The sequence below is a fragment of the Leuresthes tenuis genome, unplaced genomic scaffold (assembly GCF_036924035.1).
Source record: "Leuresthes tenuis unplaced genomic scaffold, fLeuTen1.0.hap1 SCAF_21, whole genome shotgun sequence".
NCBI lineage: Eukaryota > Metazoa > Chordata > Actinopteri > Atheriniformes > Atherinopsidae > Leuresthes > Leuresthes tenuis.
Genome location: NW_027325375.1, coordinates 1,145,055 through 1,171,419, shown reverse-complemented (window position 1 = coordinate 1,171,419; position 26,365 = coordinate 1,145,055). Strand labels below are relative to the sequence as shown.

Below are 26,365 nucleotides of genomic sequence, written 5' to 3'. Positions count from 1 at the left end.
TGTGGGTTGTGAATAAAATATGTACACTGCATCAAATAAGGTGAAATTTCAGCTCTTTTTATTGATATTCAACAAAAAAAAATTAAAAATCCTCAATGATGGTCAACACCAAAATAATTTATTAGGAAAATAAACATACATCTTCAAAAATATACAGTCATTATGCCTCATGAGCACTGAACTCTCAGCGAGAGAATTTGTCTTAAGACACATTCACATTGTGATGAAGCTGTTAACAAGTTACAGACATGATGCAACACTTTCAGGAGTCCGATGAGAAGCAGCGAGCCTCCCTGAGCAGGCCGTCCACCGCAGAGCTGAGATGCAAACCACTGGATGAGTCCGCCATTCAAACACAAGTCCTGTGAACAACTTTAAAACACACGGGGAATACTAAAGTCTGTCCTGTGAGGTCCAGTTCCTGCTGAGCTGGAAGTCCGTGATGAAGATGAGCAGCACAGCCGTCTAACTGGGGTGAGGAGTGTCTGCTGCCTTCACTCTCTGAGGAGGAACGAGAGGTTAGACCTGAGATTAGATTAAACCAGAAGGCTGCGATTCATCTGGAACTGCAGGGAGGACGTCTGAACCGCTGCGTTTTCCGACTGAGGCTGGATTTAAAGCCGTGTTCAGGAGTCTGTGACTGCACTCAGAACCTCTGCAGAGACATTTTGGCCTTTAAATTAGGGCTGGACGACATGACGATATTAAATCGTGAAGGATTGCAACGTGAAGACGATCCGTAACGATCTGTCAAACTGCAGATCGTGGATCGTCTCGGGCACATTCTATAAATTGCAGTTCTATGCTGATGCATTACATCATCAACCTGACCGACCAATCACAGCGAATTACGGCCAGTGACGCGCTTTCAGTTGTGGATTTTCCACAACTGATCAAGCGCAAACAAATGTAAGTTTGAACAGAAACTGTTCGCATGTCGGGTGGCAACAGGACGAAACTTGTACCATCACTTGAAGAGGAAGCATCCAAACAGTATGCTGAGAGCCAAACAGCGAGGGGCCCGGCGGCACCGGCACCGCAGGGGAGGCAGTGGCTAGCGTAGGCAGCAGCTAGCGTAAGCGGCAGCTAGCGTAAGCGGCAGCTAGCGTAAGCGGCAGCTAGCGTAGGCGGCAGCTAGCGTAGGCGGCAGATAGCGTAGGCGGCAGATAGCGTAGGCAGCAGCTAGCGTAAGTAGCAGCTAGCGTAAGCAGCAGCTAGCGTAGGCAGCAGCTAGCTAAGACCAAAACGGACAACATTAACTCAGGCATTTGACAAAGACTCTCCGTATGACAAGTCAAGCAAGCGATGGAAAGACGTAACAGAAGCAGTTAGCTTTTATCTTGCAAAGTATCGGTAACGTTCAAGACGGTAGAAAAGGTTCGAAAACCTGCTTCCAGTAGTTGAGCCGCGGTACGAGCTGCCCAGCCGAAAATTACTTCTGCAACACCGTCTGTTTTTCACTTTTCAATTTAAGATCGTGATAAAATCGAAATCGTGATTTTATTTTAGAAAAACCGTGATATGATATTTTTGCCATATCGCCCCTCCCCTACTTTTAAAAGCCGTGTGGACCCACCCATAATTAATGCTGCGGTGACTTTACAGCAGAGTGACAGCAGCTGCCCTGAGACGACCAAAGAACTGTCACTAATAACACATTTTTAGACTTCCTGTCCTCACTGGTTCCCCTAAACCTGTCGAGTTTGAGCTCTTCTGTGTCTTATTAAACCCGTTTTAAGCCAATGTGAAGATGTTTATTCGTTTAAGGATTTGGGAAATGTTCGTTCACAGCGATAAATGGATGGAATGTGGCAAAAAAAAACCACAAACGGGTCAAATGTTGGACAAAGAAAGAATGCAACAGATAAATGATGTGAAAACAGAACATTTTCTGCTAAAATCGGGTGGTTCTTCACCTGCGAGTGGTTGTGAGGAAACACCAGGGGCTCTGCTTTGGTGTAGTCGGGAGGGTTGGCGTGCGGATCGTAGCCAAGCCGGGCGAGCATGGGGGCGATTTCGGCCATGTCGCTGATCACATCAGAGGGGATGTGCCCCACCCACTTGGACAGGGCTTCTGTGTTCACGGGCTTCATCACCTGGTCTGTGGAGCGCTCCACCCTGAAAGAGACAAGCACTCGGATCATGGTGTGCATGTGACCAAGATGCTGGAATATGTCACCAGCTGAGGAAAGACGTGGCAAAAAAGATGCGTTCGGAGCATTTCCCTTTGATGTGTGAGACACAAACAGACGGAACTGTCCTTTAAAGCATGTTTTCAGCCAATTTACACAAATACAGAGAATACTATATCAGATCGTATCTTTAGGAATGAAACTAAACACTGAAATGACCTTTTTTCTGTTATTTAAGCATTTTTAATCGCCTTAAAAAAGAAAAAAAACCCAGAAGCACATTTCTGAAAGGGTTACAAAACATCTGCATGACTAATGCTGCACCAGATGCTGCATAACTAATCAAAATAAGGTGTTAATTCGCTCAGAATCGGGCCAAATTCCTCCACAAACACAGGGTTAAGCAGTGTGCCGAGGCCAGACTCCCACCTAATCCCGAGCCTCTGCCCTGCCAAGCGACGCTTCACCTAAATCACCAGAAACAAGCCGAGCAACGAGAATAAAGAGGCCTGGAAGCTTTGCTTGACCTTGAAAGCTTTGGCTGCTTTAGAGGCGACTCAGTCAGCTCAAGAACGTGGCTGTTATTGTGCTGAAAACCTGCTTCGCAGCCTGTGCTGAATGCTAATTAATCGGAGAATAAACACGGCGGGTTTTGAGTCTGGTTCTGGCCACAGCCCTGTTTATGCACCCATCCTAAAAATAAAGCCAGCCTCAGAGACTCGGAGAGCTTCTTTCTCACCGACATCAAAGCGTCTGACATGAGAGCGGAAACAACAACTGTGGGCCACGCCGGTCCCATGGCCCGATGGAGTAAAAGCAGCTTTTATTTCAGGCCAGTCCGTGCAGTTTTAAATGGCCCACATAGTGCTGTGCGTAGCAGACTCTGACAGAATAAGACGGTAATGGCAGCAGGGAGGTGAGAAAAACACCCTTCTGCAGCCTGAACAAATATGTAAAAGCTCAAAGTTGGCAGGTGGGGCTGAAATAAGCAGAATAAAGCCTGTTTCATTGCCTCTGGGTCCCTACTGTGCACGACTGAGTTAAACATCACAGAATGATTTGTGGAAACATCCTTTATAATGACCAGTGGAAGACCACCAGCATCCCCCTGATGGCCACAGGGGTCCCCCAAGGTTCAGTACTGGGACCTCTTCTCTTTGCCATATGCACCAACTCACTGGGACAGATCATCCGATCACATGGCTTCTCACACCAATGTTATGCTGATGATACCCAGCTCTATCTGTCATTCCCACCTGACGACCACACGATCTCAGCCTGAATCTCAGACTGTCTCTCTGACATATCAACATGGATGAAAGCCCATCACCTCCAACTTAACCTCCCAAAAACTGAACTGCTGGTCTTCCCAGCCAAACCAACCGTACACCACAGCATCTGCATCCAAACTGAATCTCTTGCTCCATCAAAGATAGCTAGAAACTTGGGTGTCATGATTGATGACCAACTAACCTTCAAAGATCACGTTACCTCGGTTACTCGTTCTTTGCATTAATAAACATAAGAAAGATCAGACCATACCTGATCCAACATGCCCCCCAGCTCCTGGTGCAGGCCATGGTCATCTCCCACCTTCACTACTGCAACGCTCTCCTAACTGCTCTCCTAACTGCTCTCCTAACTGGTTTCCTAACTGGTTTCCTAACTGCTCTCCTAACTGCTCTCCTAACTGGTCTCCTAACTGGTCTCCTAACTGGTTTCCTAACTGGTCTCCTAATTGCTCTCCTAACTGGTTTCCTAACTGGTCTCCTAACTGGTTTCCTAACTGGTCTCCTAACTGGTCTCCTAACTGGTCTCCTAACTGGTCTCCTAACTGGTTTCCTAACTGGTTTCCTAACTGGTCTCCTAACTGGTCTCCTAACTGGTTTCCTAACTGGTTTCCTAACTGGTTTCCTAACTGGTCTCCTAACTGGTTTCCTAACTGGTTTCCTAACTGGTCTCCTAACTGGTCTCCTAACTGGTTTCCTAACTGGTTTCCTAACTGGTTTCCTAACTGGTCTCCTAACTGGTCTCCTAACTGGTCTCCTAACTGGTTTCCTAACTGGTTTCCTAACTGGTTTCCTAACTGGTCTCCCAGCCTGTGAAACCTCTGCAGATGGTCCAGAACGCGGCGGTGCGTCTGGTCTTGGATCAGCCTAAAAGAACACGTCCCCCCTCTGTTCATTGAGCTCCTCTGGCTGCCCTTAGCCGCCCGCATCAGATCCAAGTCCCTGATGTTAGCTACAAAGAGCTTAATGGAACGGCTCCATCTACTTGAATGCTCCTGCAAAGGCTTCTGTCCCAACTGGGTCCCTCCGTTGGTCCCAGGATTGTCGTCTAGCAGCTCCTACACCACGCCTAAGACAATCCAAACTCTGTTCATGTGTCGTCCCACGATGGTGGAATGACCTACCGAGCGCTACCAGAACAGGGGCGTCCCTGTCTATCTTCAGGAAGCTCCTGAAAACCCAGCTCTTCAGAGAGCATCTCCTATCCCAGCACTTACCTTGTACTTCCCTCCCCCCTCTATCTTTGCACTTTATCTTTCTGCACTTCCTTCTATGCCTGCACCCTATCTCTACTCTGTCCCCTCTGACAGAGTCGGACGCCTGGGTTCAAGGTAGGACGCTAAAGCAAAAAAAGCTAAAGGATTCAAAGGAAACCTTTGACTGAACTGAAGTTACCAGAAAATCTGAAAAAACTCACTTAGACAGCGACACACCACCAGCCTTTCCAATGAGCTCCTCATGGTGCAACACCGCCGAGTCCCACTGCAGCTCCAGGAAATTAAGCAACTTCCTCATTTCCTGCTCTGGGTGGAGAACAAGCCGCTCGTAGTGCACGGGCAGGCATCTGGCATCCCCGGCCGCCTGGCACTGGCTGAACATGGTCTCCAGCGCACTGCTCCACTTGGTCAGGCAGTCCCTGTAGCTGGTCAGGTCGAACCCTGAGATGGTCACCTGTGAAAGGAGGCGGAGTCAGAGGATGTCTGCTTTACCCTGCCTGCTGGGAAGTATGAGCCAGTGAGAAAGGAAATGGTTACCAATGAACAACGAGCTCACCTTGCGTGATATCATGGAGTGCACGGTGGCCCGTCCGTCTCGCAGCATCAGCACAAATTTAGCTTTCGGGAAGATGCGCGCCAAATACGACAGAGACTTCAGGGCAAATGGGTCCTTGTTGCAGAGGCGAGGCGCAGGTTCCCCGTGGCCAACGATCACCTGGAACACAGTTAGAGACGGAGCATGAAGGAAGGAACTGTGGGTGCAGAACAGGCAGAAAGAAAGCATAACTCTGGCTTTTCCCTGAGGCAGAACAGGAAATGGAAACCTGACAGGTGCAGTTTGATAGATAAATGAGTGATTTGGTTTCTTCAAAGCCTCACACTGCAGCTTCTCTAATCATTTACGTAGTTTATGCTTCCTCAAAATTCCCCACAAGCACTTTTGCTGCTTTGCATGTTGCTCATACTTCTGCTACGTAACAAAAGCATGTCCCATGAGTTTTACAGTCGGATTCAGGAGTTTTACAGTCGGATTCATGGGTTTTACAGTCGGATTCAGGAGTTTTACAGTCGGATTCAGGAGTTTTACAGTCGAATTCAGGAGTTTTACAGTCGGATTCAGGGGTTTTACAGTCGGATTCATGGGTTTTACAGTCGTATTCATGGGTTTTACAGTCGGATTCAGGAGTTTTACAGTCGGATTAATGGGTTTTACAGTCGGATTCATGGGTTTTACAGTCGGATTCATGGGTTTTACAGTCGGATTCAGGAGTTTTACAGTCGAATTCATGGGTTTAACAGTCGGATTTAGGAGTTTTACAGTCGGATTCAGGGGTTTTACAGTCGCATTCATGGGTTTTACAGTCGCATTCATGGGTTTTACAGTCGCATTCAGGAGTTTTACAGTCGAATTCAGGAGTTTTACAGTCGGATTCAGGAGTTTTACAGTCGGATTCATGAGTTTTACAGTCGGATTCAGGAGTTTTACAGTCGAATTCAGGAGTTTTACAGTCGGATTCAGGAGTTTTACAGTCGGATTCATGAGTTTTACAGTCGGATTCATGAGTTTTACAGTCGAATTCAGGAGTTTTACAGTCGGATTCAGGAGTTTTACAGTCGGATTCAGGAGTTTTACAGTCGGATTCATGGGTTTTACAGTCGGATTCAGGAGTTTTACAGTCGGATTCAGGAGTTTTACAGTCGGATTCAGGAGTTTTACAGTCGGATTCATGGGTTTTACAGTCGGATTCAGGAGTTTTACAGTCGGATTCAGGAGTTTTACAGTCGGATTCATGGGTTTTACAGTCGAATTCAGGAGTTTTACAGTCGAATTCAGGAGTTTTACAGTCGAATTCATGGGTTTTACAGTCGAATTCAGGAGTTTTACAGTCGGATTCAGGAGTTTTACAGTCGGACTCGTGGGTTTTACAGTCGGACTCGTGGGTTTTACAGTCGGACTCGTGGGTTTTACAGTCGTATTCGTGGGTTTTACAGTCGTATTCAGGAGTTTTACAGTCGGATTCATGGGTTTTACAGTCGGATTCATGGGTATTACAATCGGATTCATGGGTTTTACAGTCGGATTCATGAGTTTTACAGTCGGATTCAGGAGTTTTACAGTCGGATTCATGGGTTTTACAGTCGGATTCATGGGTTTTACAGTCGAATTCAGGAGTTTTACAGTCGGATTCATGGGTTTTACAGTCGGATTCATGGGTTTTACAGTCGGATTCATGGGTTTTACAGTCGGATTCATGGGTTTTACAGTCGGATTCAGGAGTCTGATAGTGTTCCAGAGCACACTGCCCCGGTCAACGTACCTCCAACAGGAACGCTCTCACGGCTGAGTCCAACACCTGGTCTGTGACGCCAGCCTCGTCCAATCGTATTCGCTCCTTAACCGAGCGGCTCCACGTCGCCCTCATGGCCAAGAGGCGAGGAATGACCCGAGTCTCCTCTCCGCAGCGCACGGCGTTGTGGGCGTCCAGCATGACCCGCATCAGAGTGGTGCCGCTCCTGGGAAAGCCGCCGATGAAGATGATGGGCGTGTCTTCGGGGAAGTGCTCAGTCAGGGACAGGCTCTGGTTGCCCGAGCCCAGGTTGAGCTCCATCCAGCGGTAGCGGTGGCTTTTGGGGGGGCAGTCGATCCCGCTCATGCCCAAGTAGAGCAGGGAGGCGGAGCAGAGGAGCACGCAGCCCAGCAGCAGGTTCGTTCTGGAACTTCTCATCACAGCTGGGTGTGTTTGGGCTCAAAAGGACGTCAAATAAAACTCAGCGGCAGCTGAGGCCGGTGCCTGGAATCAGGTGCGACTCGTCTGAAATGTCAGTTAAGTTCAGGTGGAACCCGACCGGTTCTGGTTCTGATGCTGAAGAAGATGTGGACTGGGACGACTCCTCACTCCTCTGCAGCTCCTGTGCCTCGTTGTAGGAGAGCAGGACTCAGGCCCGTCAAGCCCCGTAAGCAGCAGCACGCCTTCCCCATGGTTCCAACCTGAAAGATGAGGAGATGCCAGAATAAAGACTGCCTCCGGTTTCTTCACAACTTTCTGAGGAACGCAAGGCCCAAATGACGCTACTCTGCAGCTCCGATAAAGAGTCCAAACCTCAGCTCCTGACCGGTGAGCCAAGAACACTTTCACACACTTCCACAGGGGCTGAAATGCATCCAGCTTTAGTTGACAAAGCAGCCATTTAGCGCCTCTCCTCTGGGGAGCTGCTTTCTGCTGAGCCATATCAAAGTTCACTGCGGCAGGCCACACACACACCTCTGAAGCTACCGATTACACTGTTTTTATTCTCTCTGACGGCTTCCGCCACACTGAAACACTGCAGAATCTGGTGAAGCTCGTGTTACTACTGACCAACTTCCCCATTTCTCAGTTCCATCAGTGGCAGACTGATCTACTTCCTCTTTTCAGCCAGGACACTCGCACACAAACGTTTGTAAAAGACAGAAATAAATCAGTGATGCCATCAGAAGAGATGATTTATGAACATTTCCTGATTAAAGCAGTTAGTCGGATTCATTTGGAAGCTACAAAATAAAAAAATTAAGCTTTTTTCAGTCTGAAATCGGCCTCCATTTGGCGCTGCTTCTCTGCCATCTTTCCAGCCGGATTCAGGAGTTTTACAGTCGATTTCAGGAGTTTTACAGTCGGATTCATGGGTTTTACAGTCGAATTCAGGAGTTTTACAGTCGATTTCAGGAGTTCTACAGTCGGATTCAGGAGTTTTACAGTCGGATTCATGGGTTTTACAGTCAAATTCAGGAGTTTTACAGTCGGATTCATGGGTTTTACAGTCGAATTCAGGAGTTTTGCAGTCGAATTCAGGAGTTTTACAGTCGGATTCATGGGTTTTACAGTCGAATTCAGGAGTTTTACAGTCGAATTCAGGTGTTTTACAGTTCTACCGATTACACTGATTTTATTCTCTCTGACGGCTTCCTGAAACACTGCAGAATCTGGTGAAGCTCGTGTTACTACTGACCAACTTCCCCATTTCTCAGTTCCATCAGTGGCAGACTGATCTACTTCCTCTTTTCAGCCAGGACACTTGCACACAAACGTTTGTAAAAGACAGAAATAAATCAGTGATGCCATCAGAAGAGATGATTTATGAACATTTCCTGATTAAAGCAGTTAGTCGGATTCATTTGGAAGCTACAAAATAAAAAAATTAAGCTTTTTTCAGTCTGAAATCGGCCTCCATTTTTTTCTTTCCTGCTCTGGATACTGAGCCCCAACATCTGGGCGCCCCAACATCTGGGCGCCATGTGGGGAGCAGAGCAGGAGTAGCCCGCCTGGAAAGCCTCTGTTTTTTAGAGCAAAACGAGAAAACAGCTGGAAATGTCGGGGCCTGCTGCCTGAAGCCATGTCCCCGGGCTTCTCAAACAACCCACTCTGCTGCAGATTAGATTAAGCCACCAGGAATTTGCCCCCACCCCAGCAGATTAAAGCTGCTGGATCGGGCAGATAAGAAGGCGTATTTTCCATTTTTTAAAAATCGTTCTCTTAACCAATTTATAAATTCAGATAAGCCGCCATCAGAGTGTCATCATCTCACTCATCGGCACTAGTTGCCCTCTCAGATAAATCCGCAAAGTGGCCTTGGAAAGGCCACAGAGCTCAGCGCTGAAAGCCCAACAAACAAGTTTGGAAGAAGGAGGAAATGGTGACCTGTGATCGCTGAGATGGCTGCCGGCGGATTCTGGCCCCTGAACTACTGCTTTTATTTCCTGCTGCATGCTAGCCTTCTTTAGGGGGCAGAAAACAGCTCATTTCACCTGAATGTGCGCGAGCACGGACACTTTCCTCCTGCTCAACGGTCCCCTGCCCGTCACGCGCTCACGTACCGCCGCTTGTTTTCGTTTTCTGCCGCACGAGCTGTTCTTGCTCCCCCCCCAAAAACAAAAAAATATGTAAAATTCACGCTGCAGCCTCTTCAAAAGCACCCGCTCGTTGCGGTCCAGCTGTGCGCGCGCGGAGGTGTATGACACCCGGTCAACATTGCTTGTGGAAATGAGATTAACGTCTGGCTGCAGGGCGCGGGCCCGCCAGGCACGCACGCACATCTGGCCTGGCTGACGCTGCGTGGAAAACGCAGCCGCCAGGTGAACGACCTGCTGGCGAACACCGTGACAGGAGCAGCTGCCCTCCGCGCCGCGCGCACATTTAACGTGGCACACGAGCACGCATTCCGTGGAATCAGCGAACAGCCTTGTAACTTGCACATTTTAACCCCCCCTCCTCCCAAAAAAAAAGGGTGTCCACTCACCAGCGTCCGTGAAACTGCCGAAATGCGAAGAAAAAACACGCAAGATCCTCGATCCAAGAGGCTGAAGCGCGCAGCTCCTCTGGCCTCATACACGCACAGTTTCTTCTCCCCCCCTCTGTAGTCGGAGGTTTCACGGCCGTGATGTCCATAACATGTTGCAAATCCAAAACCACGCAATTACACAACGTTTCTGTGCCGCTTTCAGCGCAACTTTGGACCGAGTAGTGGACGGTTTCCACCGCGGAGGAAAAAAACACACAAGCCAGACACGAACAGGGAAAGCTGGCCGCTGATTGGTCGGCAGCCGCACCAATATCGGCCTGGTCGCTTCCTATTGGTGGGAATATTAAAGGGCTATTCCGCCACGGTGAAAGGCTCCCCCCCGTAACTCGGGGCTGAAATTACTTTACCACATCGATTGGTATGCTCTCAGTAAAAGCCCACCGGGGAAATTAAATCACAGCGTGGGGTTTAGTGGAGGTTAAAGCCGCCTCACTTAATTTACCCATCTTTTCATTAGCAACAGACTTTGCTTTGCTCTGTGAGAGCTACAAGAATCTTTATGACAGCTGGAGGCCAAGTTTGACCAAAATTTACACAAGTATTCCTGTCAAAACGCCCTAAAACACCAACTCACCTCTGAAATGCCTCTGAATAAGCGACACATGGATAATTAATTAGGTAAGTTCATATGCTACGAGGAAGCAACTATAAATAAATGTGTTTTTTTTGTTCCTGTCGATTCAAAGTGTCATATTTATTCATATCTGCTATATAACTCATATAATGATAAAAGAGAGTGGTAATCAAATGTGTTACTTTCATCTGTTTTTTATTTAGAGTGACAGATAGAACGTTTACGTCTTTTTGCATCTTTTCATCCTTGTTTTCTGGTGTTTCTGTCGTCTTTCTTTATGTTTCTTTGCTTCTCTGTAGATTTTCTACAGGTTTGATGGTTTTGTGGCATTTCTCAATGGTCTTTGTCTGTGGTTTTTAAAGATGTTTCACATTTTGTTCTGCTCATTGTGTGCCTTTTTGTACATATCAAATAAACTGTGGTCATTTTGATGTTTATTCATGAGGTTCTGCATGTTATTTTGCATTACTGCGGTTATTTTCTGTCTTTTTGTGGCTGCAGTCTCCACCCAGAAGGGCTGCTGGGAGAAAAATCCGCAGCAGGGCATCTATTGACCTTGTTCAAGCCAGTTTACGCCATCTGAACAGTTTGCTGATGCTGCAACGGTATCTTCTGCTTTTGAGACGTCTGACAAGCTGCTGATTTTGTGACATTTTCAGGCAGATTTTCAGTTTCTGTTTCAGTGAAACAGACAAGAAAAACAAACCCTTTTCTTTTTAAATCTGGTTTTTATCAAAGTATTTGGTGAGATGCTTTAGTTGTATCCTGTTTCTTAAATGCTGAAGTCTTTTGGAGGCGTATCCCAGGTCCTTTGCATTAAACTCTGTGACATGTTGAGCTTTCTGACCCTGTGCTATGAAACAGGATTAAGGCTTAGTGAGGCCCGGCTTTTCAGGGTCACAAAGGCTGTTCATTTCCTTTTCTCAGCACACGTGAAAGCTCAAACCCTGAAGTAGAATCAGATTCAGAAAGACAAATACAGTGTAGATGCTGAGAGTCTGCAGCCCATCTTAGAGAGCGTTTAAAAGTTTTAGCGCTGCGAGCATCAGGAGAAACACACATATGCTCAGTGAGCAGAACCACTTATCCACTTATAACCGATTACAGCACTGAAGCTTACTCTGGTTGACTTTTCAAGGTTCGGGAAGAATGTTGAGATTCTTCTGTCCGAATCACTCGACTGCGCCTGAAAAACAACAAACTTTGGGGGTAATTTGACAGTTTTCTGCAGGATTATTAACAGGAGGTTTCAGCCTCCTGGGTGGACGAGTCTATTCTAGCTATTCTGACTCTGCAAGGTGCTCCGAAAACACAGGAAACCGCTCTGATATGCTAACAGGAAACCAAAGACAGAAAGGTATACGAGTCAAAGTGCATCCTTCCTCTGCGGCAGCGAGAAGAACACGAGCCGATCCCGAGTCACGGCTTTGTGCTCAAAGTCTGCCGCCTGCCTTCTGGGTTAACGTCTGAGTGGTTTCAGGAGAGCAGCTGAGAAAACTTCAGCCTCAGGGGAACGAATGCAATGAAACAAAGTAGAAATAGGAACATTTAGATGGAACTAAAGGAGCATTTAGCAGCATCACACAGGTGGGTTTAGCCTCAAATAAGCTGCTGCGAGATGAGGAGAGAAGATGAGACTTTAGAAGATTTAATTCACCTTCAGTTTCTCACAGCTGGGCACACATGTGAAGTCCTCATTTTAAATGTCCTGCAGCACTCAATCATTGAGAGAAACCTTTCTAATTCAAAGCAGAAGTCAGGCTCTGGATGAGCAGTAATGATGAGATCTTTCTGCCGGTGGCCAGGCGCTCGCTGTGCTGCGTTCAGACGCCAGAAGCCACCGTATTTCTAGCTTTATCCGCAGTTCTCCTCAGTTCTGACCAGTGTGTTCAGCGGCTTCATCCATCTCTACGTCGGCTGCAGCAGCGTTTTCCTGCTCCGGGTCGCCTGGGAGGACGTCTGCTACCGACTGGATGAGCTCCCCGATCTGTTCCTCCGACAGCCGCTCCTCACTTTCCTCGACCATCTGAACACAGGATGAAAAGAACAAAGGCCTTCTGTGATAAATCATCACTGATTTTACTTATTTTTCTAAAAAAAACAACATCTGGTGCCTTGCTTGACCTTAAAGTCTGTGGAATATTTTTTCTGGAGCTTTTGACCACATTTTCACGGCAGATGGAGTTCTACTAAATCTGAATGTTTGAATTCAAACTTTATATGCCAAATCTGCCTCTAAATATCTGCTTATTATATTTGTTTCCATAAAAAGAATTAACTCTGACATTTGTGTGTAAATATACACTGAGTTCTGTTCTGGGTTCTGTTTGATGAAGGCGAACTGAGGCCAGATCAGCCTGAGGTTCTTTGCTTTTTACACATTTTTCTGTCTCATTGGAGACTTTTGAATTAGTTTTTTTATGTCCTTTGTTTCTTATTGTTGATATTTAATTTAAAAAATGCTAAACGAAACATTATCTCACATACATATATATGGATTTTATAGGAATATACAAACATATGGATTCAAATATGGATTTTGTAACCATAGCCTTCAAAAACTATCACCAAAAGGTGTTTGAATGCATCCTATTTAAGTTTAATCTGTTTATTAAACCTCCTTTTATCCCCACCTTGCTACTCTTTCACACACATTAAAGATATTAAACATATGAATACATACAGCAGACATCTTTCACACACATTAAAGCTCATATGAACAGCAACAGACTAAAACTGCATTAACAACACCAGCTCTGACTTATCAGCCCAGAAGAGTCAGAGGTTCTGCAGCAGATTTCAGTCCTTTACTGACCAAAAGCCGTCTCCAGTTTAGTAAAGCAACAATATTTCACTGATGCTTTCATTATTTCATGTCTATGAGGCTGAATGCAGTCAATTTGATTAAATCCTACTCGTCTATAAGCTAAGCTAACTTCTGCTTCCTCTTTTTCTGTTGGATCCAGGGCTGCACTGACTCACATTCAATGGCACAAAGTGATATTCCAGGAAAACCTGCCAGAAAAAGTCCAGAAAAACCCAGATAAACAAAAAAAAAATCCTTAAACTCTCTGTGGAGCCTAAAATCCAAGAGTGCAGAAAAAATATTTCCATCAGTAGGAAACGTATGATGTGGAATAAACAAAGTAATGAAGTCACCTGTCAGTCAAATTCAGCCAAAGTTGACATATTCCTCTGTTTGCTGTCAACAACTAGAACTAAAAACGTCTTAGTGTCAAACTCTAACTATTTCAGCCAGGAAAAGTGAAAGAAATCGACTCACGAGCTGAATTTCCACTGCAGTCTGCGGTCGGTGGTTCAACAGCTGCAGCTTCTCTGCCCTGGTGACACAAAAGGAAGGAAGCGTTTATGATGCTGGATGTTTGAAACACTCTAATTCTCAGGGAAAAAGCTCCTTTTTGACTGACTTTGTGAGTTTGTGAGGCATCATGGTGGTGATGAACTGTTTGACAATCTCAGGGCTCTGCCTGCTGCAGGGTGTGTTGGACAGGTACTTCAGCGTCTGGGGGGGGAATGCACAGCGTGGCCATGATTTAATAAACTTTACAGGGGGGGGGGGTCAAAGTCAAATTCATTTGTGGCACATTTCATGTACAGAACAATTCAAAGTCTTTATATAAAATAAAAACACTGCAGCAGGGAGCAGAAAAGCATTAAAAATATGTAAAAGAATATGAATAGAAAGAAATTAAACACTTTAAATGAATTAAAACAAGCAACAGTCTGGATAAGTTAAAGATATCCTGCAGATTTCATGCATAGAACATGAGAAAAGACCTGGATTTAAAAATGTCTCCATTTGGTGACAGTTTAATCTCTGGGTTAGGGTTAATCTAACCTAAGTTTAACCCTATCTCTGACAGTTTGTTCCACTTGTTTGCAGCATAGCAGCTAAATGCTGCTTCTCCATGTTCAGTCTGGACTCTGGACTGGACCAGCTGACCTGAGTCCTTGGATCTAAGAGCTCTGCTGGGTTTAGATTCTCTGAACATATCACAGATTCTGGGATTTATAAACCATCAGCAGGCTTTAAAATCTATTCTGTGACTGACTGGAAGCCAGAGTAAAGATTTTAAAACTGGTGGGATGTGTTCAGATCTCTGAGTTCTGGTTAAAACTCCAGCAGCAGAGTTCTGGATGAGCTGCAGATGTTTAATGCTCTTTTTGGGAAGTCCAGTTAAAAGACCATTACAGTAATGGAGTCTACTGGAGATGAATGCATAGATGAGTTTCTCCTGGTCTTTTTGGGAGAGAAAACCTTTAATTCTGTTAATGTTTATGAGTTGGTAAAAAGCTGCCTTGGTGACAGCTTTGATGTGGCTGCTGAAAGTCAGATCTGAGTCTATCAACACTCCAAGGTTACCAACTTGGTCAGTGATTTTAAGGGCCCGAGTCTCAAGATATTTACCAAATGCTGACCCTCTTCTCTTTGCTACCAAACAGAATTTTGTCTCAGTTTTGTCTTTATTTAATTGTAGAAAATTCTCTCTCATCCAGGAGTTTATTTCCTCCAGACACTGACAGTTTGTCTGCTGGGCTGCAGTCGTCTGGTGACAGAGACACATAAAGCTGTGTATCGTCTGCATAACTGATAATTGATGTTAAAGTTCTGCAATATCTGACCCAAAGGGAGCATATACAAGTTAAACAGAAGAGGTCCAAGAATTGACCCCTGGGGGACTCCACAAGTCATGGCCTCTCGCTCAGATTCATAGCTGCCGACTGTAAGAAAATAACTCCGGCCTTCTAAATAGGACCTGAACCGGTTAAGGACCAGAAAGTCCAGCCCAGTTTTCCAGCCTGTGCAACAGGATTCTGTGATCTACAGACGCTGAGATCCAACAGAACCAGGACTGAAACAGAACCAGAATCAGTATTCAACCTGATGTCGTTTAACACTTTGAGCTGTTTCAGTGCTGTGATGACATCAGAAGCCTGATTGAGAGTTATTGAGCTGGTTAAATACAACTTTCTGAATAATCTTGGATATAAAAGAGAGATTAGAGACAGATCTGTAGCTGTTAATCACAGAGTTCTCTTCTTTAGGAGTGGCTTAATGGCAGCTGTCTTTAGTGACTTGGGAAAAATGCCTGATGCCAGTGAGCTGTTAACTATCTGTAGGAGATAACTTTCTACTGAAGTAAACAGTTTTTAAAAAGTCAGATGGTTTTATGTCCCGAGTGCAAGTTGTTGGTTTCCTCTAAGATTTTTAAATCAATCATATTAAATCGTGACATAACATCAGAGTTAGTTTAGTTAGATTCGAGGTTTTAGACACAGATTAGTTGAATGTTTTGTCTAATTATTTAGATTTTTTGGCAAATTCGTTGCATTTCTCAGTGGAGAGGAGGTCTGGGTTTGACTGTTTAGGAGGATTTATGAGTTTTTCAACCACAGCAAACAGAGCTGGAGAATTGTTGGCATTCTTATTAATCAGTTCAGATAAATTCAGCTCTCTGGCCTTGCACAGCTCATTGTTAGAACTACGCAGGCTTTGTTTGTACAGCTCAGAGTGAATCTGAAGCTTTGTTTTCCTCCACTCAGTTTTCCTGCATTCTGTTCTCTGGTTTTTGACCGTTGAGGTGTTTTCTGTTTGCTTGGTGCTCCTGATTCTTGCAGCAGCTTCCATTACATAGCTGTGGCCTCCCTAAACTGAGCACTTGTTCTCTCATTAATGTACCTCTTTTTACCTGAGAAGCTGGTTAATCAAGTAAGCTGAGTAATCAATAAATAAAATAAAATACAGAAATGTTTAGACAAGGTCAATAAGAAGAAAAGGAGGAGGAGGCCCACCTCATACATGATGGTGTTGAGGTTCTGCTGCCCGGCGCTGTGTTTGCTCTTCCCGCTGTCTTTCCTCTGCTCCTTCAGGTCCGTCAGGAGTTTGAAGACCTGAGAAAATCAAACCGTGTTACAAACTGATCCTTCGACTGAAAAGCAGAAGAACTTCACCTGAGGCCTTACCTCATAGTTACTGAGCATTGCAGCGTTTGCATTTTTCCTGAAAAGAACAAAACAAATTAGGTTTACAGGTTTGAAACAATCTGAGCTGCTCCAAGCTTTTCTCACTGGATCGACACGTTTTTAAATAGATTCCCATGTTTACTGAGGTTATAACTGCAGGAATTCTGACGTCAAACAATCGCTGAGGTTAAATAACAGTTACAACAATGCTCTTTGTTTTTTTTATTGCTTTCTAATAATTCTATAGGTCATTAAATTCAGTAAATGCATATTTTCTCTGAGGTTAATGAGCAAAATAATGGCCTAATAATCCTGCCATTACAGAACAGCCTTCGCTCAGGTCTGAGACGTTCAGATGCAGCTGAAACCTACGGAGGATGGAGGTTGTTTTGGTTCCAGACAAGTGATCAATAATGCCACATTTTTTGGAGTGTATTTGATAAGAATTTATTATGAAGCAACAGATTTCACTGTCAGTACCTGCGTGGATTATGATTAGTTTGGTTGTTTAACAGGGAAAATGCTCCAAATACATCTATTCTAACGTGGTTTTGGACAATCCTGACTTTAGTAAACTACAGAGAAAGTAAATTAGATTAGATTCCCCTTTATTGTCCCACAGTGGGGAAATTCACATTATTATTTCAGTACTATTTAAATATGACAACAAACAGTCGCTCAGACGCTGATCCAGACAAAAATGACCAAATATCAGTGAAAATACCGGGAGTATTGATTTAAATGTTACTGATCTCTGTTCTCACATCAGTTCTGTAAAAGAAAAACTCTTTTGTCGCGCAGAACGACTTGAAAATGTGTCTCGGACCGGTTGTGTTGCTACACTCGTGCGTCTCAATCGCTAAATGAACCGGAAGCTAAGAGCGACGCGGTTGTTGCACCTTTATTCACGACGTTTAGCTTCATTTCCAACAAACAGTTATACAATACATACTTTATCTAACAGTTTAAAAAAAATATTGAGAAAATCTATCAGAAGAATCTTACACTTCCATTTCACCAAGTGCTTTGGTCCGTTTCCGCTGGGTCCGTGTAGAAACCGTACAGCGGCTCAAATGTTCCGCCACCAGTGACGGCGGAAAATCAAACCCCAACTACCGCAGCAGCGTTTGTGGTGGCATCTGTTGGCGTTTTTAGACCCAGCAGAACAGAGTTAAAACACAACAACAGCAAGGTGTGGAAAGTTACATAGATCCAAATGACAAATGTGAAAGATTAGCTTTAGACAGGTAAAACAGCTCCCCCTCGTGTTCAGTCCAACAGAAAAATGGATGCTTCGATGAACTGAGGTAGAATGGATGAAGCTAAATCACCTTCTTTTAGTTACGGCTCGATAACAAATCACTCAAACCGAGAGTCCAAAATACTCATATATAAAAATGTACTGTGCTACATATGAATATATTGTTGTCAGATGTCACATTAACTCAAGCCTGGCCTTGAAAAAACAGTGAACATCACTGATCATGTTGTTATTCTTTTTGGCAGATGTGACTTCATGTTTGTCTCATATCTAAAGACATAATATAGAGATAATCTGTGCCACAGAAAGTTCTGTTCAAGCTGGTGTTTTCACTTTATATACAGTTATAATTACATATACGAGTAGAATTCTTTATAAATGTAAACATAAAAGCAGATAAATCCAAATCCAAATGATGGAGTCATGCATTTTTTTATTCAACATAGACTGAATATTACAATTATTTCACCATTGACATTTTTTCTCATGTAACCATGTAAAAACAACCAGTGATCAACAGATTAAGCAAGTAAAAAAAAAAGACAACAAAAGTACAATGAAAGAAATCAATAAATACGTTACTAAGTCAATTAAAACATTTAAGAAGCTTTATAAAAATATCCCCATTTATATTGACACCATGGCGCCAGGTCCACCGGAAGTCGGCCATTTTGAGTGGAACATGGGTTTTGGCGCCATTTTTCCCCGTTTCCACACCTCGCATTTGATCGAACTCCTCCTACACATTTCATGCTACAGGCTTCAAACTTGGCCATGTTACTCTCAAGCCATGGGGGACTAAAAGTTATGGAAATCTTTCTCAAACCTTAAAGGGTGTGGCCGTGGCAACGCCTCAAAGTTCGACGACTGGCCATTGCTCGCCATGAAAACAAAGAAGCTTTAACTCCCACATACATTAACCAATCTACCCCAAACTTCAGAGGCTGCACTTGGGCTCCACCCAGAACGCATACATATGACCAAACTTACACAAGCTTATAGCGCCACCTGCTGGTGGTCATAAACGTCACTTTTTACGCCCGGCGGTACTACGCCTGACTGGGATTCTCACGTCCTGCTGTGCGGTGCGCATCGGACGGAGTCCAGCTCATACCCCGACGTGCGCACGTGCTCGGGCCTGATCAATGCTGCTTACAGCTTTAATGATAATTCTTTTTTAAAAAAATGCAAAAGGCAACAAAGAAAGGCAAACAGATATTTGGATATTTCCACAGTAATCACCTCAGAAAATATACACACAACCTTTGATAATACTTACGGTTTATAATGAGGGATTGGATAGTGTAGTGGTATGATTTCATGCCAGCTTTCATGTGGGAGATCTGGGTTCAAATCCTCTGCATGAAAGGTACTGTCTCCAGTAGGGGTCCTTAGGCAAGACCCCCTTACCCTATCTGCCTACCTGTAAGTCGCTTTGGATAAAAGCGACTGCTAAATGCATAAACATAAACATAATGTGTAGTGCATAGTTATGCTGAGAACTTTGAGTTATGAGCGCGACAGGCTTTTAGTTCTCAGCATGAACAGAATGTTTAAGGTAGAAACTGAATAAGAGACTCTTTATGAACAAAAAAAACTAAGAAATAACCAAGCATTAAAATGACAATGGAGGAAACCTTTATCCTCAGACTCAAATCAAAGCTTAAAGTCACCTGATATCTACCATATTTGTTGGGTGAAAAAGCTATCCTGACACGATGGGACTGAGCTCTGCATCCTCAGTTAATATCCATGGGGACGGGCTCCTCTTTCTGGCAGAGGAACTCGGAGAATACCCTTAAAGATGCGTCTCTGGGGTCCTCTGAATGGGCGACTGCTTTTTGTAACAATGGAAGATGTCTGCTCTCGACCAGGTGCCTCAGATCTTCCATAACGTTTTGGTGTCGAGGGGAAGGGTTAGCAAGATATTCCTTTAGCACATCAAACCGTTCTCTTTCAACAGTCTGGAAAATGATGCGTTTAAAGATGTCAAACAAAGGCTGGCCGTACTCTATGACGCTCCGGTTCTCACCCGCTGCGCTGGAGTAGGCGTATCCCCCGGTGTGCACGGCAACCACATTACAGTCCCTGTCGAACACCGGAGAGCCCGAGGAGCCAAAATAAAAACAGGACTCGTAAGTCAGAGCCTTTTGATGAACAGACGTTGCCACGTTCTCAAAGAAAGAGCTGGTGACCAGTTGAACACACCCCTGATTTTCACGGTTGTGTCTCCCCACAACCTGGAGGCGGTTCTGAGAGGGAACAATCAAACATGGATCTATTTTTTTCACACCACCATAAGGATGCCCAATGATACAGATTCCACCCTCTTGGGGAAGGAAACCGAGGTGTTTAACCAGAGCAACAGGCAGCGCATCATCGGTCCGCAGCCTTAACAAGGCCCAGTCCCTTCCTGACACATCAGGGATGTACTCAGAGCAAACAACCTCCTCCACATCGAGCCCTTCCTCTTTCTGCTCCACACTTTCATACCAGAAATGGACAGCCGCCCTCTTATAAAGCTGCCCGCTCTCATTCAGAGCGTCTCGGATTACATGGCTGTTAGTGAGGACACACCTGCCAAACAGGAGAAAGCCACTTCCACACGGCCTCCCACTTATTCTCACCTGGCACACAGACTTACTGAGATCCAGGAGTTTCCTCATGGTTTGCACATCTCTGCACATCTGGTCGTTCTGTCCGAACTCCACACGGAGCAGATTCTGAATGCGAGAAAGCTTCGGTGCCGGAGTTCTTAAGCCTTTCACACACTCGGTAAACTGGGAGGATAAATGGCTCTGCATGGTTTTTGAACGAGGCATTTCCTGCACTAAGCTTTCTGGCTCCAGGTTACCATTAAGATCGCTTTTCTTATTCTGCGTGCCGCCGTCCTCGGACTGGCTCTGAGATCCACCTGACGCCATGTGAGCATCATCCAGGCTGCCGGGCTGACTGACAGGTGGACTCGCCTTATTGAGCAGTATAATCTGGAAGGTTTTACCACTGAGATCATCCACGAGGCGGGACAGCTCGGTGATGAAGCCGGTGTCTGTGTTGGAGAGCGCACAGTTCTTTTTGAATATGGTGGAAAGAAAACGACCGTCTCGCCGTAGAGCTTCCTTCACTCTTTCCCCTTTGTACGCATACACTGTGATTTCATGCGTCAGTACTCTAAGGGCTGGATTTCTCATGATTTTCACTAAGCTTTTACCTCCCTTTACGCACAAATGAAACATCACCAGATCACAGGATGGTTTCACTGCGACAGCCATCGGTTTCTTTGGCCTTTCCACAGCTTTCACATACTTTACAGCCAGATACTCTTCGTTTCTGATCAAGCTACAAGGAAAGTGTGAACATAACGCTCTTCTGCCTCTTACGATAACAAGCTCTTTGTCTTTGTGCTTCTCTGCCATTTTCCTAAACTCTGGGCTTTTCTTCAGCGAGTTCTCTACAGTTCCTGCTTTATTGCAGGTTATGGTGAAGGTTCGGTTCTTATTCTCGCACCACGTAAAAGAGTGGGTTGGGTGCAGCTCCCCTTCCTATAAAGAAGATACAGACATGAAGAGGTTATTCTCAATTCATTTAGTCAAAGTTATGCAATATCTAAACTAGGGCCGGGACTCGATTAAAAAAAAAAATTAATTAGAGGCTTTGTAATTAATTAATCGAAATTAATCACATTTTTAATCGCATATAAATATTTGACCTGAAAACAGTGAAAACTCCATCCATCCACTCACCAGGTTGAGATTTTCAAATATAGTACAAATTTTGTGAAAGCGCGCTCATGAGTGAGGTACATCATGTGAGTCATCGCAGCTGCCTGACTGGAGGTGCTGTTGGACTCCGCACTTCTCCTGGTTTTATGGTAGCTAATGGCGGGGCTAACAGGAGGGCTAACGGTGGGGCTAACAGTGGAGCTAACAGTAGGGCTAACGGTGGGGCTAACAGGAGGGTTAACGGTGGGGCTAACAGGAGGGCTAATTGCTGGGCTAACGGGAGGGCTAACGGTGGGGCTAATGGGAGGGCTAACGGTGGGGCTAACGGGAGGGCTAACGGTGGGGCTAACGGGAGGGCTAACGGTGGGGCTAACAGGAGGGCTAACGGTGGGGCTAACAGGAGGGCTAATAGTGGGGCTAACAGGAGGGCTAATGGTAGGGTTAACGGTGGGGCTAACAGGAGGGCTAACAGTGGAGCTAACGGTAGGCCTAACAGGAGGGCTAACGGTGGAGCTAACACAACTCCTGGTGGGGCTATAGCCCCACCGAGCCCTTCGCTGGCGCCACCTATGTCTGAAGTCATGAAGGTTAGTTGGTGCTCCAGTATAATCGGTATGTCTGAAACTCATCCAGTGAGAAACGTTCCGCGGTGCAAAAATAAGTGCGATTAAAATGCATTATTTTTTTTAACACATTCATTTTTATGTAATTAATCTTAATTAACGCGTTAAAGTCCCGGCCCTAATCTAAATATTACTAAGTTATCTTAAAGGGTTATTCATTTAATTCTTCTCTGCTGATAGGAGAAGAGCTGATTTTCATCTAAAACTGCTGAAACCTCAGTGGTTTAGAGCAGTCTGAGCGACTGTTTGTCATGTTTTACACTGTTTAACTTTTGCATTACACAGCTGAGGCGACATTTTCCTCAGAACGAGTGTTGCTCAGGTATTGTGGCGTAAAGCCACTGAGCCACAGTGGCTGTGCACGACAATGTTCTTCTGGAGAGAAAGTACAGCCTGGCTGTGAATGCCATCAAAAAAACAAACAAGCTGCTGTGTATTTATGAGGTTTGACTTGTTTTAGACGTTTAAAATCCCCCGCCTCTCCTCCCCAGCATGTAAAATAAACGAGACAAACCTTTGCAACTCGCAAATCAGGAGGCGGAGCGTTGTCATCGTTCTGGTTGAGCGGGATTTCCTTTGGGAACCAGACAGAAAGTTACCTTAAGTTACGCAGTATTCAGTCTTTATTCATTTTCCCTTTGGAAAAACAGAGAAGTGTGATTTCAAAAGACTCAAAATCAGTACCTGAAGGATGATTGGCTCATCTTTAGCAGCCATCTGGTGGTGGCTTCCTGCTGGATGTAGATTCTGTGGAGCCTAACCCACAGGAAAATAGAAATATATATGATTTGATTTGAATTATTCATAAAGTATGGATACATTTACCTGACTTCACCTGAGGACAATAACAGGAAGTGTAACCAGGGCTCTCACAGTCTGGAGGGGATTACTCTGTCAGGAGAGGAGCCTCAGCTTCACCACATTTATTTTGCTTGTTTAAAACCACTTCGATTATTGATCAGAATCTGAACCTTTCAGACTCACACAAAGCTTTCAGGAACATCAGGCACATCTGGATGAATGGCTTTACGTTGGGCTTCAGCTTTAAATTTCTCTCTATTACGTCCATTTTTCTTGTCTCCACTCCGTGTGCGCGCCTATGCGCGTGCACCTGTAAAAATGACCGCGTACCTTTGGGCACCTGCGTGTCACCCCTCTTTCAACGCTTTAAAAAACGGTTTAAAACGGTTTAAAAACCCCTAACCCTCGTTTTCCTCCATTTTTATCACGGTTAACACTGCTGCTACTTATTGTGATTAAAACTAAAACTAAAAATTAAAACTAAAACTCACCAAAAATGAGGGAAAACAACCTCTAACGGACACGGCTTGACAACAGGATCTCCTCCGTGGCACGGACAGATTGTTACTTCAATTTCGCGGTTTTCTCTTCTTCTTCTTCCTCTTATTTTTCCATTTTATTGGCAGACAACAAGCTTTAAGGTGCATTACCGCCATCTTCTGTACTGGAGTGTGAACCAGAGTAAAATACACACACATTTTTATATATTTATATGTATAAATATATATATATATATGTCGCTGGAGCTTTTGACCCATCTGTAAAAACTTGAATATATTCTTTATAAAACTGATGATTTCTTCCATGATATTCATTTAGGTGCTTATTCTGCTAAATTATATCGTGCAATTGTACAGATTCCATTTTTCGTAATGTACTATGAGGCATCATTTGCCTTGACCCCCACCATAGCTTCACCAAACTCTAACTCTAAAACTAAAACTTCAAACTCACCCTCTCTCTTCATCCCTGCACTATAGCAATATTCCTTTTTTTAAATGAAAGCCTATCTCCATGTCCTCTTAAATTCACCCATAAGTACTTTCCTACGCATGTTTAATAGCATTTTAGCAGCTTCTACTCAGTGCACATACTGGGGAAGTTTTAAGTAGCTCCCATAGAAGCCTGAGCCTGAATTAAATGTCCAAGTAAAGAGATAAGTTTGTGCATTTCTTTCTTTTACTATAGTTTTACTGGTGGATTTTATTAACGTGCAAATAGTAGCGCCATGATTAACAGTTAATTATTCTCTAAAATAAATACCCTGCACCCTACATTTAACAGAGCAAAGGATAAATGATAAGTAAATGAGTGAGTTATATAATAAAAAGGGACAATCCAAGGAGAAATATGCATTTTAATAGAGCGGAAAACTGCATTCAGACTTTGAAATATTTTGATATACTGCTCTTGGATGTCTGGAGGGTTTCCCATCGAGCACATTATTCAAATAAAGTTGTTGGGATTTAAATGTTCTGCTTCAAAACATTTATATCCCAGGGACAGGGGCAAAAATATGTGCCAAAAATAAGACGAGGACTGAGAGCCCAGCGTGCCTGAGATAGCAACTGCTTGGTCTGTGGCAGTGAAGGAGGGTCAGGGGTTGAAAACTCAGAGGCCAGCATTTTAAGCTTGGTTTTTGTTGGAAACATTATATAGTTATACTATGACAGAAGAGTCCTTCCATCTTTCCTCTTCTATGATTCAAGCAAAAGTGTTTTGACTCTGGTACTAGTCTTTCCCATAATATTAACTGGTGAGAAGCACCTCTTATGTTCCTTCCCATAATAATGAATGGTGAGAAAAGCGCCTTTTCTCATAACATTGTGTGATCAGCAAGCATAAACTACATAAATAGCTGGAGCACCATTTTGTCAGGGAGACAACTCTGAGCAGCTTCCTGACAGGTTGTGTGGACTTGTCTCTTTCTTGCAAGAAATAAATGTTTTGTGTTAATTAATCGTATCCAGCGACTCTGAGCCTAATTTTACAGAGAATTTTTCTAACATATTGGTCCTTCGAGCCGGATTCTAAGTCCCTTCCACCTTCCAGAAGCGGAGCTGAAACTGTGCACGGGGGAGTCCAGGACTCCTAACTGAAGTCCTCTCAGCAGGGTTTCTGAAAGAGGCCGGCTGCCACTGGCTGGAGGAAAGGTGACAGAATCTATTTTTGAATCAGTGGACAGACTCGCTGGATTCTTCTTTGTTTAACTTACCAGTGGATTTATGGTAAGGAACCCTTTGTGTTACTATTGTTGGTTGGAAATAGTGTGATTATTAGGGAAAATTTTGATTAATTAACTAGCAATTGATGGAAACTGGAGGCCTTTAAATAGATTGAGTCGTTGCTATTTTCCTAAGAATATTACTATTTCGAATGCAACCTAGTAAAGAAGCCTCAACTGTAATTAATGGTAATTCACTCTCCTCCCCCCACAGTCTTGGCTACCAACTACTGCAGCTAACAAGTTAATAAGAAGAATCTGTAGCAACTGTTGCAGTTTTTTAATTATTTTCTTACAATGTTCACAGCTGCCCTTAAATAGAGCTCATCAGTCCAATAGTGTAAAAAAAGATATAACTCAGGTTTGCTCAGTTGAGTTTGATGTCTTTGTGAGCGAACATGAAGCTAACACTGCGTCGTATTTACAGCGTTGAGCTCAGCACAGGTTCACAGGTACCTGTGAACGCTCCTCACTGTGAACGCCGTGAACACCGACTTAGAAATGACATCCTGCTGAAAAGCAGCTGATCTAGACCTTTTTTTCCTCTCAGTAAGGTAATTATGCATCCCTATACAGTTCTTTTAAATATGAGCCACCCCTTATTTCTTTATACTTAGCTTCCAAACAGCTACACTTGCTTGATATCTTTTAAAGTGGTGTTGATTAATAGTTCTTCAGGCTTTCGTTCCAGTTTTTCTTTGGATGTTGCCTGCTGTTTCACTCATTTTCCAGTCCCTGTATCTGATTCCTTTCAGATTAATGACAGTATTTTGCTTGTTAAGCCACTCGACACTGACCAATGAATCATTTAACAGAAAAAATCGTGAAAAAATCCAGCTGTGACCTGACAGGACCTGAGAGATGCATCTGGACCTTCAGCTGATCCATCTACTGTTGGCCCAAGCCTCATCAGAAATGGTCTCCATGGAAGGGTGGCTGTCAAGAAGCCGTTCTTAAGGAAGGGAAACAGGGAGAAAAGGCTGAGCTGTGCCAAATGACACAAGAAGTGGACTGAAAATCAGTGGCAACAGGTCTTATGGAGGGATGAATCCTCCCCAGAGCCCGGACCTCAACATTATTGAAGCAGTGTGGGATCATCTGACAGAGAACGGAACAAAAGGCAGCCCACATCCAAAGAAGAGCTTTGGGATGTCCTTCAAGAAGCCTGGAGAACTATTCCTGAAGACTCCTTAAAGAAAT

At 44.3% G+C, this 26,365-nt stretch overlaps 3 protein-coding genes across 3 annotated transcripts; all 3 read right to left on the bottom strand.

Annotated features, from left to right (window-relative positions):
• Positions 1 to 41: 41 nt before the first annotated feature.
• On the bottom strand, positions 42 to 10,176 carry tpst1l (tyrosylprotein sulfotransferase 1, like). The gene is made up of 6 exons (XM_072375182.1): positions 9,913 to 10,176; positions 6,957 to 7,627; positions 5,195 to 5,353; positions 4,839 to 5,092; positions 1,917 to 2,118; positions 42 to 501 (listed from the first exon to the last, which is right to left on the bottom strand). Exons 2-6 carry the CDS (start codon positions 7,362 to 7,364, stop codon positions 466 to 468), a joined length of 1,059 nt encoding a protein of 352 aa, XP_072231283.1. The 5' UTR covers positions 7,365 to 7,627; positions 9,913 to 10,176; the 3' UTR covers positions 42 to 465.
• A 1,650-nt stretch (positions 10,177 to 11,826) lies between these two features.
• Positions 11,827 to 17,616, bottom strand: crcp (calcitonin gene-related peptide-receptor component protein). Its single transcript, XM_072375335.1, has 6 exons — positions 17,540 to 17,616; positions 16,535 to 16,571; positions 16,364 to 16,462; positions 13,978 to 14,072; positions 13,833 to 13,890; positions 11,827 to 12,575 (listed from the first exon to the last, which is right to left on the bottom strand). Exons 1-6 carry the CDS (start codon positions 17,545 to 17,547, stop codon positions 12,420 to 12,422), a joined length of 453 nt encoding a protein of 150 aa, XP_072231436.1. The 5' UTR covers positions 17,548 to 17,616; the 3' UTR covers positions 11,827 to 12,419.
• Positions 17,617 to 19,519: 1,903 nt separating this feature from the next.
• Positions 19,520 to 22,715, bottom strand: LOC140280070 (serine protease FAM111A-like). The gene is made up of 2 exons (XM_072375334.1): positions 22,655 to 22,715; positions 19,520 to 21,337 (listed from the first exon to the last, which is right to left on the bottom strand). The coding sequence occupies exon 2, from the start codon at positions 21,209 to 21,211 to the stop codon at positions 19,535 to 19,537; it is 1,677 nt and encodes a 558-aa protein (XP_072231435.1). The 5' UTR covers positions 21,212 to 21,337; positions 22,655 to 22,715; the 3' UTR covers positions 19,520 to 19,534.
• Positions 22,716 to 26,365: the final 3,650 nt, after the last annotated feature.

Bases quoted from the DNA above. Each gene is read 5' to 3' on its own strand.
- crcp (XM_072375335.1), bottom strand. The intron at 16,463-16,534 runs GTAAGGCCTCAG...TGATTTTCTCAG, and splicing joins CAATGCTCAGTAACTATGAG to GTCTTCAAACTCCTGACGGA. The intron at 14,073-16,363 runs GTGGGCCTCCTC...TTCCCCCCCCAG, and splicing joins TCAACACCATCATGTATGAG to ACGCTGAAGTACCTGTCCAA.
- LOC140280070 (XM_072375334.1), bottom strand. From the start codon at position 21,211: ATGGCAGAGAAGCACAAAGACAAAGAGCTTGTTATCGTAAGAGGCAGA.
- tpst1l (XM_072375182.1), bottom strand. From the start codon at position 7,364: ATGAGAAGTTCCAGAACGAACCTGCTGCTGGGCTGCGTGCTCCTCTGC. The intron at 5,354-6,956 runs GTACGTTGACCG...ACTGTGTTCCAG, and splicing joins TGAGAGCGTTCCTGTTGGAG to GTGATCGTTGGCCACGGGGA. The intron at 502-1,916 runs GTGAAGAACCAC...GTTCCTCCTCAG, and splicing joins TTCCTCACAACCACTCGCAG to AGAGTGAAGGCAGCAGACAC.